At 39.5% G+C, this 14,099-nt stretch overlaps 1 protein-coding gene across 1 annotated transcript; it reads right to left on the minus strand.

The window, feature by feature from the left end:
- Positions 1-342: 342 nt before the first annotated feature.
- On the minus strand, positions 343-3,480 carry LOC135156713 (uncharacterized). Its single transcript, XM_064109726.1, has 2 exons — positions 3,292-3,480; positions 343-1,121 (listed from the first exon to the last, which is right to left on the minus strand). Exons 1-2 carry the CDS (start codon positions 3,478-3,480, stop codon positions 420-422), a joined length of 891 nt encoding a protein of 296 aa, XP_063965796.1. The 3' UTR covers positions 343-419.
- Positions 3,481-14,099: the final 10,619 nt, after the last annotated feature.

A 14,099-nucleotide genomic window follows, 5' to 3' on the forward strand; every position in this document is an offset into this window, starting at 1 on the left:
ATACTCCAACTCAATGCTGGAGAAGAGATCATAAGCCCCACAAATTCTCCTCCGTTTATGTTGGCCTCTATACAAAAAACCGTAACAAAAATCACTTGTTATTTCTCTTTATTTTTAATAATTTCTTGTTTTGCTTATTTTTTGGCAGGGGAATATTTAATACTAAACGGGCCTCTGCTTTATTGCGTCAAAAAATAAAAATAATCGGGTTCCATGTCTACACCAATATAATTATAGTTGAGTGCTCAGCAACCACCACGGTACACCGGTGTCAATGGTGTGCGTTGTGCATTCGCCATACTTAACAAAAAAAATTGTCAACTTTAATAAAAATTGTCGTCAAACTCGAAAATTATGAGGAAAAATACTCTGGGGGCATCAAAGTGATATTTTCTTATTCTTGTAAGCTCACGGTTACGTTATATGAAATTGGGATTGTCAGAAGACATGTTGTTAACTGGCACGTTGGCTGATACGGCTGCAAGGTTGGTTGTGCCCGTTCCATCTCGCCTGCAGAGCTTGAGCGTATTCCTAAACTCCGTCAATCTGGACCACACGATGATCGGATTCAAGACTTGGTTTATGCATAGAATACCGAAGAAGAACCGGTCGAGGGTGAAGTACCAGGCTTTTTCATTGACTCCCGGTAGCCCCTTTAAGATCTCCGTCACTGTTAGCGGGAACCAACACAACCCAGTCGTTCCGACGACAAGGCTGAATGTCACAGTGATCTTCTGGTGCATCTTGAACCTCCGCTGGAGGAAGGTGTCCGATGATCCCAGGCCTTTAGACGCAGAAGTTACTTTCTTATAGATGATCTTATATAGAGATACAGTAACAGTGACGACAATAAAAATTGAAGATGAGAAAATCACCTTGCCCACCAAATAGGCATTCACACTTTTTCTAAAGAGGTTACCTAGTAAGTAAAACAATCCGCCTACACAGGCCCAGGTCACCAGTAATGCTAGGATCGCTCGAAATGGGGTGATGATTTTGCGATTTCCAAAAGGATCAAGATAAAAGAGGATGAATCTTTCTACGGCGATGGCAAGAGTAGTGACAAGTGACATCACCAAGGCCACTGCGAATGTAAATTGCAGGTATTCCGTTGAAAGCTCCTGTATTGATATTACAACAAAAATAGAAGATTTGTTACCAATGATAGCCTACAATCCTATATATTGTCCACACCATTAACAGAAAGAGGATTAATCATCTTTATATATACTTTAAAAACAAATCAGTCAAATTGACTAGATCAGTAGTCAGCTGAGTGCAACTGATATGTCTAGTCACAGTTATGTATGTTGCCAAACATTTTTTAGAGTGTGAAGATGACAATATCTTGTTTGGCAGATTAAATAACAAGCACAGTGCAGGAATCATCAACTGGGCATATCGTTTACACGCCTTAGCTGTGTAAGGGGAAACAGGCCAAAATGCACGATTTCTATGTACGCATTTGAAAAGGGGGCGAAAACCGTAGCCTATAATGTCATTTCAAATTACTAAAATATGTTTTTTTTTTTTGTAGAGATATATAGAAAAGGAAAATGATATTATTCTTGACAGGAAATATATCATAGAAAGTACATTAAAAAGAAAATAAAATTCTTAATCGATTTTATACAATTTTGAAGCAAGAAATCTCGAAAACATTACCTAATTTTCATATGTGAACGATAATTTCTGAAATTTCGCATGCCTATTAAGCATTAAATCAACAATATACAATGGAAGTTTCATTAAAACGAAGCATAGTTTAGGTGAGATATCCTCTTTTGACTTCATGCTATGTGTAGAATTTCTAACAAATGGTGAAATAGGGCAATGTTGTAGTAACGTCAGATACTATGTCATTTCTATGGGAGGACCACGGATAAAACCAACCAGCATTACATTTCGGTTGAATAAATCTTATGGGATGCTGGACTAAAAGTATGAATTGATCTTGATAACATCGTCTAATTTTCCACAAGCTAGCATTAAGATTTCAGACATATCGGTTAATTTCGAAAATTTATCAATTTTAATTTACTTAAAAACAGACACTCCAGCTTTAATTATTGTATTTTGTTAGTTTAGGAAGGGGAGAGGGTAAGTGGCTTAAAGAGTTTAAAATTTTAGGGGTCCAGACATGGTGTTGATTGGGGGGGGGGTGATGTATGATAAACTGCAAGCAAGCGAATCATACGAGTAAAAAATGACTTATGATACAAAACTCTACCATGGCTGGTATTCGAACCCACGTCCCTCGAATTGAGAGACGAGAGTTGTAACCACAATATGAAATATCTATATTGACTTCCTACAAACAATCCTAAGTTTGTCTCTCTTCAGGTCTCAATATCAAATATTTTCAGCCCGCTTCGCGCTCGCATCATTTGGAATGAGCATAATCATATAATTAGCATACTTTATATACGCAATATGCTACACTCTAAAAAACGAAGTGCTAATTCAGCTCTTAAAGAGCGTGTATAGTGACTGCACTTCGGAGTGCTGATTTTTTTAGTTCAAATTTGAACGAGAAAATCAGCACTCCGAAGTGCAGTCACTATACACGCTCCTTAAGAGCTAAATTAGCACTCCAGTTTTTAGAGTGTAACAATCTTAGACCAGAAAGACTGAAAATATATTGCGAGTCCCTGTGACGAAGATTTCATACACTACTTTCTTTTTTACTTTTAAGTAAACCAGAGCATACATGTGCAATACATTTTCTTTTTCACTCTTATCTAGAAAAACCCGAGAGCATGGAGATTACAACTTTTTAAAGATTTAATATGGAGAGGAATTCATTTATGGCAATGTTTTATTTTTAACCAACGTTTTTGCCGTAATTTGCATAATTAGCATAATTAACTAATAAGAATAAGCGTGTAATATGCACGGATTTTCTTATCAATTTATATCTAGACAGCCTAAAGAACATGAGCAATACCATTCTTCTGTGGTTTTCTATCATGTCATGACGAGATATTCATATGACAATGATTTTTATTTTTAGGTAATGCTTTTGTCATAATTTGCATAATTAGCATACAGTGTACTTCAACCATACACGGATTTCGTTGTCAATTTATATCCAGAAAGCCTAAAACATGACTTGTACAGCTATTCTATAGTTTTCTATGACGAGGAAGTCATTTATTGGAACGATTTTCCTTTTCTTGCAGTGCATGAAAGTTACTATTTACGAATAGTTCGCGCACTGTCACCAGGTGCTTATCCAGAATCAGATAATAGAGAGCATTTCATGGGTCCATAAAAGTTGATGCTGGATACGCTATTGGACACGTCATTCAATTCATCATCGTTCATTGGAGCCAGGGGCATCGCTAGGCCTTTTCCAGAAGGGGGTATGGAGGCCCAGATTACCGACAAATATCGGTAGCGATTACTGACGTCCGACGACCATGAGTCATGGTAGAGTTCCCCATTCTCCTCTGTCACATTTTCTTTCCTCATACCCATATCTAGCTGCTATTAATAGGAGGCGGCAAATTATTTTCATTCACATTTTCCCCGTCGCGGCCGCCAAAATAATTTTTTTCTTATTAAATGGTAAGTCCTAACAAAATTTTAATTCTTAGAAACAATATAAGGTATTTCTTTTGGTCTAAATATAAATTACCATGCGAGCGCGAAGCGCTAGCTCGATTTTTTTATATTAATATATTTAGATCTAAAAAGTAAAAATTTTGAGCAGCTTTTCATTAACTGGTTGCAAATTTAACTAAACAATCCATGCGAGCGCAAACCGCAAGCTTATATATTTCATATTATGGCCTGCAAAAAAGACAAGCAATGTGAAAGACTGTTTGTAGTGATCCATGAGTAATATCTCTCCTTTCCAAAAATGCGAGCGCGAAGCGTGATCTAAAAAATATTAATATTTCGACCTGAAAACTCGATTTTAACTATGGAGAGGATGGAAATATTAAGTAAACAACTGATAACAGCGCGAAGCAGGAGCTGAAATACCTGATTTCCAACCAGAAAACTGGACTTATCTAAGCACTTTATGAATAATGCGTATATTACTAAGCAATTCATGCGAGCTGATTCATTTAATAAACTAATCTGAAAAAGGACATGATAATAATGACTGTTTGCAGTGGCTCATGAATAGAAAAAATTCTCAGCAATCAAACAGAGCTATAGCGAAGCGCGAACTGAAAAACTCTGAGATATTCGACCTGAAAACTGGACTGGTTAAGCACGTTTTTAATAGTGATAAGAAATTAAGCAAGCGCGAGCTGAATTCTACAGATTTTGAGCTAAAAAAAAAGGACATTCGAAACAAAATAACCATGAAGAGGGTGAACACAGAACTAAGGAATTAATGCGAGCGCGAAGTGCGAACTGATTTTTTTTACGACCAGAAAATAAACAACTTTTTGTAATTATAAATAATGCGCGTAAATAACTATGCAATTCATGAGAATGAGCTGAAAGTTGTATTCAACTGGTCGGAAAAGGACCTGTTTATGACCGTTTGCAGTGACTCATGCATAATTATGATACATTTTTTATTAACCAAATAGAGAGAGCGCGAAGCGCGAGCAGCGGCGTAACAGGAGTCGGAGGCCGGGGGGGGGGGGGGCAAGAGCCAAAAATTTCCCGGTCATATCATGGTATGAACGGGCGTAACGAGGCGACTATTTTGAGAAGGCCAGATATTGAGTATCGGGCATATAATTTATCTTTTTTTTTTAAGTTTCGAGCGAGCGAAGCGAGCGATCAAAAATTTGGACCTTTTTTATACAAATATCCAATTTTGTGATAGATTTTGACATGATATCCAGAAAATAATATATTTCACTCCTCTCTCTTTTGATTCCATTTTTGTGGTCTGTACGCCACTGTGAACAGGATTATTTGCGGCAGTATAGCGTGAAGAGTAAAAAAAAATAAAAAAACACGATGGGCGCAGTATAGTACATGTGCTAAAAAGCTGCTTTATATAATTCCCGAGCGAGCGAAGCGAGCGAGAAAAAAAATCACCTTTTCATGAGAATCTAACTTTGAGCTATATTTTGACATCATATTCAGTAAATAAATAACTTTTCCTTTGCTTTTCTTTCCTCCATTTTTTGTTCTTGTTTGTAGAACTTTTTGGGGCCATGGCCCAACCCTCCCATACGCAGTGCTGTGTGGTTGGGGTCCGGGGCGGAGCCCCCGGAACTTCTTGATATCAAAGCCATTTAAACCTCGCAGAATGCCACTATTTTAATCAAATCGCGGGCATATACAGAATATAGCTTTTACACAACACATTTATTCAACCCAGTTGCGTAATGAACCAAATATTTTGAGGGGGCAAAACATATCAATGTGGGAAAAATTTGTAAAAAGTCGCCAGCGTGCAAAGCGAGCTGAGGAAAAAAAATGCCTATTGAAATTAAATTCTAATTATGTGATAGATTTTTCCATTATATTCAGCAAATAACACATTTCATTGTTTCCATTCATTTCATTATACGTTGTCTCCTATAATTTCTTTTATTTCCTCTTGGGTGTGGAACCAAGACCCCCCACCGCGCCTGTATGCCAGTGATTGAACGGGGGGCGTTATAGAGCCATTTGAAGGTTATAAATGAAGAGTCCCTACTGCGTGGGGTCTGGGGCAAAGCACCGGTAGCTTATTTGCATAAAATTTAGCAAGCTTATAGCACAATGTTGTATGCAGTCCATCTTTCTTCCCGCTCTTTAATTTCAATCATCGGCAGCCCGGTCCTGTTATTTTTTTTCTTGTCCCTTTTCTTTGTTTTCAAATTTAGCTTTTGGTTAATGACATTCTACCTTCGTTTCCCGCTATTGTTTGCCATTTTGTCATCTTTTAATTTATTTCTCACCGTGCTATTTCATTACAAAGCCTATTTCGGAATGATTTGTTCTTTCTCAAATGTCCTTCTTTCGTACATTTTGCCGCTTTCCTTCCTTTTCCATTTAAAAAAAGATTTTTTTTTTTCGTTTTCTTTTCACTTTTCCCTTTCTTTTCCTTTTCCTCCTTTCCTTTATAGTCCGGGTTATAACTGAGCAAGGTGCCACTTGGAGAAGGAGAAATTTTCATATAGTGCCTCTAGACCAGTTTCTTACGCTGAATACGAATATATGAGGTAAACAGGCTGTATCCTGAAAATTAACCTGTGAGGGCGCTTTTTTTCAAAATGGCCGCCATATTTTACGAGAATTTGAATTTTCGTACATAGATTTTGACATAAGTATTCAGTTGCCAAAGAATTAGTGTCATATGAAAGCCAAATAAATTTTCTACAATTTGGTACTATTTATAGGGGATAAGTAGGTCATTTGGCTGAGATTTTAAGTAGAAAACTGCATTTTTTGTAATTCTATGAAAAAATATTAATTTACCTTGAAATGTTCCTGAAAACTTTATTGACATATTATTATCATTTGGATGAAATTCCAAATCTGTATCATTCTTTTTAGCAAATTTGTAAGGTGTCAAACTTGAATACTTCAATTTCAGAAATGTCGCTTTTTGTATGCATTTCCATTGATTAATACGTATAACATGTATAATACATGCATGTATAATACATGTATGTATAATGTTTAGTTAAAACTTAAATGCAATTATCTCCGCTAGTTAATCACTTGCAGAGTTAAGAGTTGGCTTTTCTCTATCAGCTACATAAAACAAAATGTTGGCACATCGAAGCCTAACATTTTCAGGGGGTGGGGGTGTCGAAGTCCTCCCCCCCCCCCCCCGTCGCTATATCATGTTGTTGTATATTGCCTATTTGTTAGTATAATAACTGTTTTTTGGAGCACCCATGGAGGCAAAAACAGGCATTTCTGCTATACAGTACAGCCACTTTGATTGCTTCGAAACCACTTGGAGAGGAAAGAGTAGGCTTTTTTCTACCAGCTACATCTAAAGAAGTGGCACATCGAAGCCTACCCCTCTTGGGGAGGGGGAGCTTTTGCTTAATATTGCCAATTTATTTGAAAATTCACAACATTGAGGCCAAAAAGCGTTTGTGCTTTGTTGTAAACCCCATTTTATTGATTTGAAACCACTTAGAGAGGAAAGAGTAGGGTAGAGTAGAGTTTACCAGCTACATATAAATAAGCGCTGGCACGTCGAACCCTAGCCCTCAGGGGCTGTCTAAGTCAACCCCCCCCCCCTATATCATGTATATTGCCTATTTTATTGGACATTTCACCATTTTGGATCACCCATTGAGGCAAAAGCGCGTTTCTACTATATAGTACAGCCAATTTTATTTTCTTGCAATGACTTGGAGAAGAAAGAGTAGGCTTTGCTCTATCAGCTGTAAAGAAGTGTTGGCAAATCGAAGCCTATCCCCTTCAGAATGTTCGGGGGCTGTAGAATTTACCTCACCAATTTTCGGTATTTGACTATTTATTGGACATTCACAATTTTGGATCACTCATTAAGGCAAAAGGGCGTTTCTACTATATAGTACAGCAAATTCTATTTTCTTGCAATGACCTGGGGAGGAAAGAGTAGGCTTTGCTCTATTAGCTCCATATAAAGAAGTGTTGGCAAATCGAAGCCCATCTCCTTCAGGCAGCTGTAAAAGTTACCCCACTAATTTTCGGTATTTGGCTACTTGTTGAAAATTCACCATTTTGGAGCCCCCATTGAAGCAAAAAGGCATCTCTGATATAATTATAGTTCTGCCACTTTTATTGCCTTGAAACCGCTTAGAGAGGAAAGAGTGGGCTTTGCTTTATCAGCTATAAAGATGTGCTGGCAAATAAAAGCCTACCCCCTTCTGGGGTCTGTCGAAATCACCCCCTCCCCCCTTTGCATTATTGCCTATTTATTGGAAAATTCACAATTTTTGAGCCCCCATTGAGATAAAAAGGCATCTCTGATATTTAGTTCTGCCACTTTTACTGCCTTGAAACCAATTAAGGAGGACAGAATATGCTTTGCTCTATCAGCTACCTATAAAGAAGTGCTGGCACATTGAAGCTTACCCATCTGGGCGGCTGTCAAACCATCCCACCCCTTTTGCATTATTGCCTAATTATTTGAAAATTCACAATTTGTGAGCCCCCATTGAGGCAATATGCACTTCTGCTGTATAAACACCCGATTTCATTTTCTTGAAACCATTTGGAGAGGAAGAGTTTGGAGAGTAGATTCCCCTGTTTCAGCTATTATATGTCGAATTGCTGCCATATCGAAGCCTGACCCACTTCAGGGCACTATAGATGTTACCCCACCTTTTTTATGATTTTTGCTAATTCATTGGAAAACTCGCCATTTTGGAGCCCCCATTGAGGCGAAAAAGGTGTTTCTGGTATATAGTAGAGCCGAGGAAAGCCTACTCTTTCCTGTCCAAGTAGTGTCAAGGCGGTAATAGTGGCAGAACTATATATCAGAACCGCCTTTTTGCCTCAATGGGGGCTCCAAAATTGTGAATTTTCAAATAACAAAGTAATAATGAAAAAGGGGTGGGGTGATTTCAACAGCCCTCTCATGGGGATATGCTTTTATTTTCGAGCATGTCTTTATATACACTACTCAAAAAAAGTTAAGGACCACTTTTTAAAACGTACATAAAGATTTTATACAAGGTGTTTTATTTCTGGAAATACCTCAGTACAACTGTCCTAAATGTCCTTAAACACGCTGTAATCAATTTCACGCATGGGTGGTTTCAGTTGTTGCACAATGTCTCTCGCATCACTGCACATCCTGAAAAGTGGGCCCCGAGGGGTATCAGCTACCGACATGAAGTGGTAAAAACGAATGTCTGAGTGTCTTTCAGGCAGTTCAGTAACGAGTGTGACCACCTCCTGCAGCAATAACGGCTTCACAGCGCTGTCTCATGGAGCTGATGAGGCGATTGATGTCTCTGACGTCCAGTGCATCCCATGCAGCCTCCAGAGCCACACCCAGCTGCTGCAGTCCAAGTGGATGGGCTTCGAGCTGGTCGAGACTCCTCCCCATCATGTCCCAGACGTGCTCTATCGGGTTTAAGTCCGGGGACCTCGCTGGCCACTCCATACGCTCAATCCCCTGGCCCTCAAGGAACTCGGTCACCACCCTAGCTCGGTGGGCACGGGCATTGTCATCCATGAAAATGATGTTTTGTCCTACATTTTCTGCAAATGGCACCACTATAGGTTCAAGGACCTCATCCCTGTACCTCACTCCTGTCATTGCTCCCCCTGGGACCACGTAGAGACGAGTACGGTTGGCGTAGGTGATGCCTCCCCACACCATGACGCTGCCTCCCCCATAACGGTCATGTTCTGCAATACAGGGGTCTGCAAATCTCTCTCCTGGTCGCCTCCAGACTCTCGAACGTCCATCATTGTGGTCAAGGGAAAATCTGCTCTCATCTGTGAACAGAACTCTACGCCATTGCTGTCTGGTCCATCTGACATGCTCCCGGGCCCAGTTGAGACGAATTCTTCTGTGAGCAGGGGTGAGTGGGACACACTGAGCTGGCCGTCTGGCATGCATATTGGCTCTGTGAAGTCGGTTACGGATTGTTTGAGTGGAAACAATCACTCCAGTTGCTGCAGCGAAGTCATTGTTGAGGCGGCGTGCACTGTGAAAGCGGTTGCGGAGGCTGAGATTCGTCAAGTAGCGATCATCTCTAGGGGTTGTCGAAACTGGTCGGCCACTGCGGGGTCTCTCGGAGTATAGCCCTGTCTCTCGGTGTCTTTGATTTGCTCTGCTAATGACACTGTGTGACACGCCCATCATTCTGGCTACTCTTCGCTGACTGAGGCCAGCTTCCAGCATCCCTAGGGCTCTGGCTACATCTGTTTCACTTAGGTGGTGTCTTGGCATTGCTGTTGTAGGCAAGTTGTTGATTGTACAGACTAAAGACGGAAAATGCTTTGGAAGACACTTGTCTTATGGCCCACTGCAATGATGCCAGATACATCATGAAAGAACTGCATGTGTGAAATTGATGTCATTGTGTTTGATGGCATTCTGGACAGCTGTATCTTGGCATTGCTATTGTCAGCAAGTTGTTGATTGTAGAGACTAAAGACAGAAAATGCTTTGGAAGCCACTTTTGTACGGGCACATTGCAATGATGCAAGAGACATGAAAGAACTGCATGTGTGAAATTGATTTCATTGTGTTTGATGGCATCCTGGACAGCTGTATCTTGGCATTGCTGTTGTCAGCAATTTGTTGATTGTAGAGAGTCTGGAGGCGACCAGGAGAGAGATTTGCAGACCCCTGTATTGCAGAACATGACCGTTATGGGGGAGGCAGCGTCATGGTGTGGGGAGGCATCACCTACGCCAACCGTACTCGTCTCTACGTGGTCCCAGGGGGAGCAATGACAGGAGTGAGGTACAGGGATGAGGTCCTTGAACCTATAGTGGTGCCATTTGCAGAAAATGTGGGACAAAACATCATTTTCATGGATGACAATGCCCGTGCCCACCGAGCTAGGGTGGTGACCGAGTTCCTTGAGGGCCAGGGGATTGAGCGTATGGAGTGGCCAGCGAGGTCCCCGGACTTAAACCCGATAGAGCACGTCTGGGACATGATGGGGAGGAGTCTCGACCAGCTCGAAGCCCATCCACTTGGACTGCAGCAGCTGGGTGTGGCTCTGGAGGCTGCATGGGATGCACTGGACGTCAGAGACATCAATCGCCTCATCAGCTCCATGAGACAGCGCTGTGAAGCCGTTATTGCTGCAGGAGGTGGTCACACTCGTTACTGAACTGCCTGAAAGACACTCAGACATTCGTTTTTACCACTTCATGTCGGTAGCTGATACCCCTCGGGGCCCACTTTTCAGGATGTGCAGTGATGCGAGAGACATTGTGCAACAACTGAAACCACCCATGCGTGAAATTGATTACAGCGTGTTTAAGGACATTTAGGACAGTTGTACTGAGGTATTTCCAGAAATAAAACACCTTGTATAAAATCTTTATGTACGTTTTAAAAAGTGGTCCTTAACTTTTTTTGAGTAGTGTATGTAGCTGTTTAAAGCAAAGCCTTTATTCTTTTCTCTCCAAGTGGTTTAAAGGGTGAAAAAGGCAGAACTTTATATCAGAAATAATTTTTGCCTCAATGGGGCTCCAAAATGGTGAATTTCAAGAAGGGGGGGGGGTAATTTCGACAGTCCCTGAAGGGAGCAGGCTTTTATTTGCCGGCACTTCTTTATATGTGCCTGATAAGGCAAAACCTATTATTTCCTCCCTAAGTGGTTTTAAAGGCAGTAAAAGTGGTAGAACTATATATCAGAACGCTTTTTTTGCATTAATGGGGGCTCCAAAATGGTGATTTTTTCAATAAATAGGCGATAATGAAAAAGGGATAGGGTGATTTCAACAGCCTCCCGGAGGGGGTGGGCTTTTATTTGCCAGCACTTCTTTATATTTGGCTGATAAAGCAAAACCTATTCTTTCCTATCCAAGTCATTGCAAGAAAATAAAATTGGCTGTACAATATTGTAGAAATGCCCTATTGCCTCAATGGGTGATTTAAAATGGTGTAATTTCCGATACACAGGCAATAAACATAATATAGAGGGGGATAGATTGACTAAGACAGCCCCTGAGAGGGCTAGCGTTCGATGTGCTGCGCTTATTTATGTAGCTGGTAGAATGAACTCTACTCTTTCAAATCAATAAAATTTGGTGTACAAACTCTTTTTTGCCTCGATGTTGGGTCCAAAATGGTGAATTTCAAAATAAATTAGCAATAAGCAAAAGGGGAGGGGTGACTTCCACAGCCCCCCCCCCCCCCCGAGAGGGGTAGGCTTCGATGTGCTACTTCTTTTGACGTAGCTGGTAGAACAAAGCCTACTCTTTTCCTCTCCAAGTGGTTTTAAAGTAATTAAAGTGGATGTACTGTATAACAGAAATGCCTTTTGCCTCAATGGGTGCTTCAAAAAATAGTGATTTTCCAATAAATAGGCAATATACAACAACATGATATAGCAACGGGGGGGGGGGGGGGACCCCACCCCCTGAAAATGTTAGGCTTCGATGTGCCAACATTTTGTTTTATTAAGCTTATAGAGAAAAGCCTACTCTTAACTCTGCAAGTGATTAACTAGCGGAGATAATTGCATTTAAGTTTTAACTAAACATTATACATACATGTATTATACATGTTATACGTATTATACATGTTATACGTATTAATCTATGGAAATGCATATAAAAAGCGACATTTCTGAAATTGAAGTATTCAAGTTTGACACCTTATACATTTGCTAAAAAGAATGATCCAGAATTGGAATTTCATCCAAATGATAATAGTATGTCAATAAAGTTTTCAGGAACATTTCAAGGTAAATTAATATTTTTTCATAGAATTATGTAAAATCATGTATTTGTAACATTTTTAATATTTGGGAAAAAATTACAAAAAATGCAGTTTTCTACTTAAAATCTCAGCCAAATGACCTACTTATCCCCTATAAATAGTACCAAATTGTAGAAAATTTATTTGGCTTTCATATGACACTAATTCTATGGCAATTGAATGCTTATGTCAAAATCTATGTACGAAAATTCAAATTCTCGGAAAATATGGCGGCCATTTTGAAAAAAGCGCCCTCACAGGTTAATTTTCAGGATACAGCCTGTTTACCTCATATATTCATATTCAGCGTAAAAAAACTGGTCTAGAGGCACTATATGAAAATTTCTCCTTCTCCAAGTGGCACCTTGCTCAGTTATAACCCGGACTATTACCCCTTTCCTTCCCCTTTCCCTTTCTTTTTATCTTTTTCCCGTTTTTCTTTTATTTTCCCGGTGAAGTCCGCCAGGGGGGCAGCTTGCCCCCCCTGCCCCCCCCCCCCCGCCTGTTACGCCACTGAGCGCGAGCTAAAACATTTCGAGATATTCAACCTGAAAATTGGACTGGTTAAGCACGTTTTAAATACAGAATACAGGAAACAAGCAAGAAGGGCCAATTTTTTACTTTCAGTGCGCAAACTAAGCGTAAAAACTGCGTGAACATGTTGTGCCAATACGTAAACTTGTCGTGAACTAGTCGGGAATATGGCAAGCAACATTGGCGCATTTCGTGCCCCACATTGTCACGATCTAGCACGATAAAATCGTGGCAATGCGGGAACCCAAAATCGTGCAGGTGTAATAGCAGCAAAATAGTAGCATTAGACAAATAAACTCTATATTAAAGGAAAACTAGTGTCATAAATGAATTCCTTATCATAGAAAACTGCAGAAGCGATATATATTTTATATTCTCAGGTTTTCTAGATAATTCTTGACAATTCAATATCTTTTATCTGTTAAATTAGCTAATCATGCTTATCATGCTAATAATGATAACTAAATTCGTTTAAAATGAAAGTTAGTTTCATAATTTTATTATTCGTCATGGAAAACATTAGCACATCTGTATTTGTTCTCAGACTTTTTAGACTTTCTTTAAAGTGGCAAACAAATCTATAATTTGCACGTATAGGCCTATATGTTAATTACTACAAATACAATCACTGGAAGATATGGGCCGGTTGTGCCCCCCCCCCCCTTGAGAGGCACAATTACAATTTTGAATGTAAAAATTAATGCCGTTAAAACAGAAGTGTACTCCCCCTTTGAAAGTGAAGACTTTTTTTTGCTTGTCAAATATTTTCGTGAACGAAAATACCCTGAAGTTTTGGTTAAAAACCTTCCTCTTTTTTTTTTGCTTGGGAAATTCCTGGGGAAAATTATTATTATCATTATTTTATTCGGCACTTAATCAAAAACAATACAGCATGTACAATGCAAAATTAAGAAATAGTAAAAAAATACCTTTCTCATCCAACCAGGTAGCCTGGGTAGGGAATAGGTCAACTTAATGGCCATGGCCCACAGGCCTTCCCTCCCACACCTGATTGGGTGAACAAAGATCTTTACATATAATAGAGTTACAAAATGGAATAACATGATAGTATAAAACAGGTAGGTTGCACAAAAAAGGAATCAACTTACGTTTGACATAACCATAGAAAACAATAATTGAGCCAGAATTAGGGAACAGTTGAAATAAATAACTTTACAACGCATAAGATTAAATAATATAACAAAATCAGAATATTGGACACCGTTTAGAAAATAAAAATGAAGCTTGAAAATGG

The sequence above is a fragment of the Lytechinus pictus genome, chromosome 14, assembly GCF_037042905.1.
Source record: "Lytechinus pictus isolate F3 Inbred chromosome 14, Lp3.0, whole genome shotgun sequence".
In the NCBI taxonomy this organism is placed as follows: domain Eukaryota; kingdom Metazoa; phylum Echinodermata; class Echinoidea; order Temnopleuroida; family Toxopneustidae; genus Lytechinus; species Lytechinus pictus.

Coding starts and splice junctions, on each gene's coding strand:
- LOC135156713 (XM_064109726.1), bottom strand. CDS start 3,480: ATGGGTATGAGGAAAGAAAATGTGACAGAGGAGAATGGGGAACTCTAC. Junction 1,122..3,291: donor TGAATGACGTGTCCAATAGC/GTATCCAGCATC, acceptor ATATCAATACAG/GAGCTTTCAACGGAATACCT.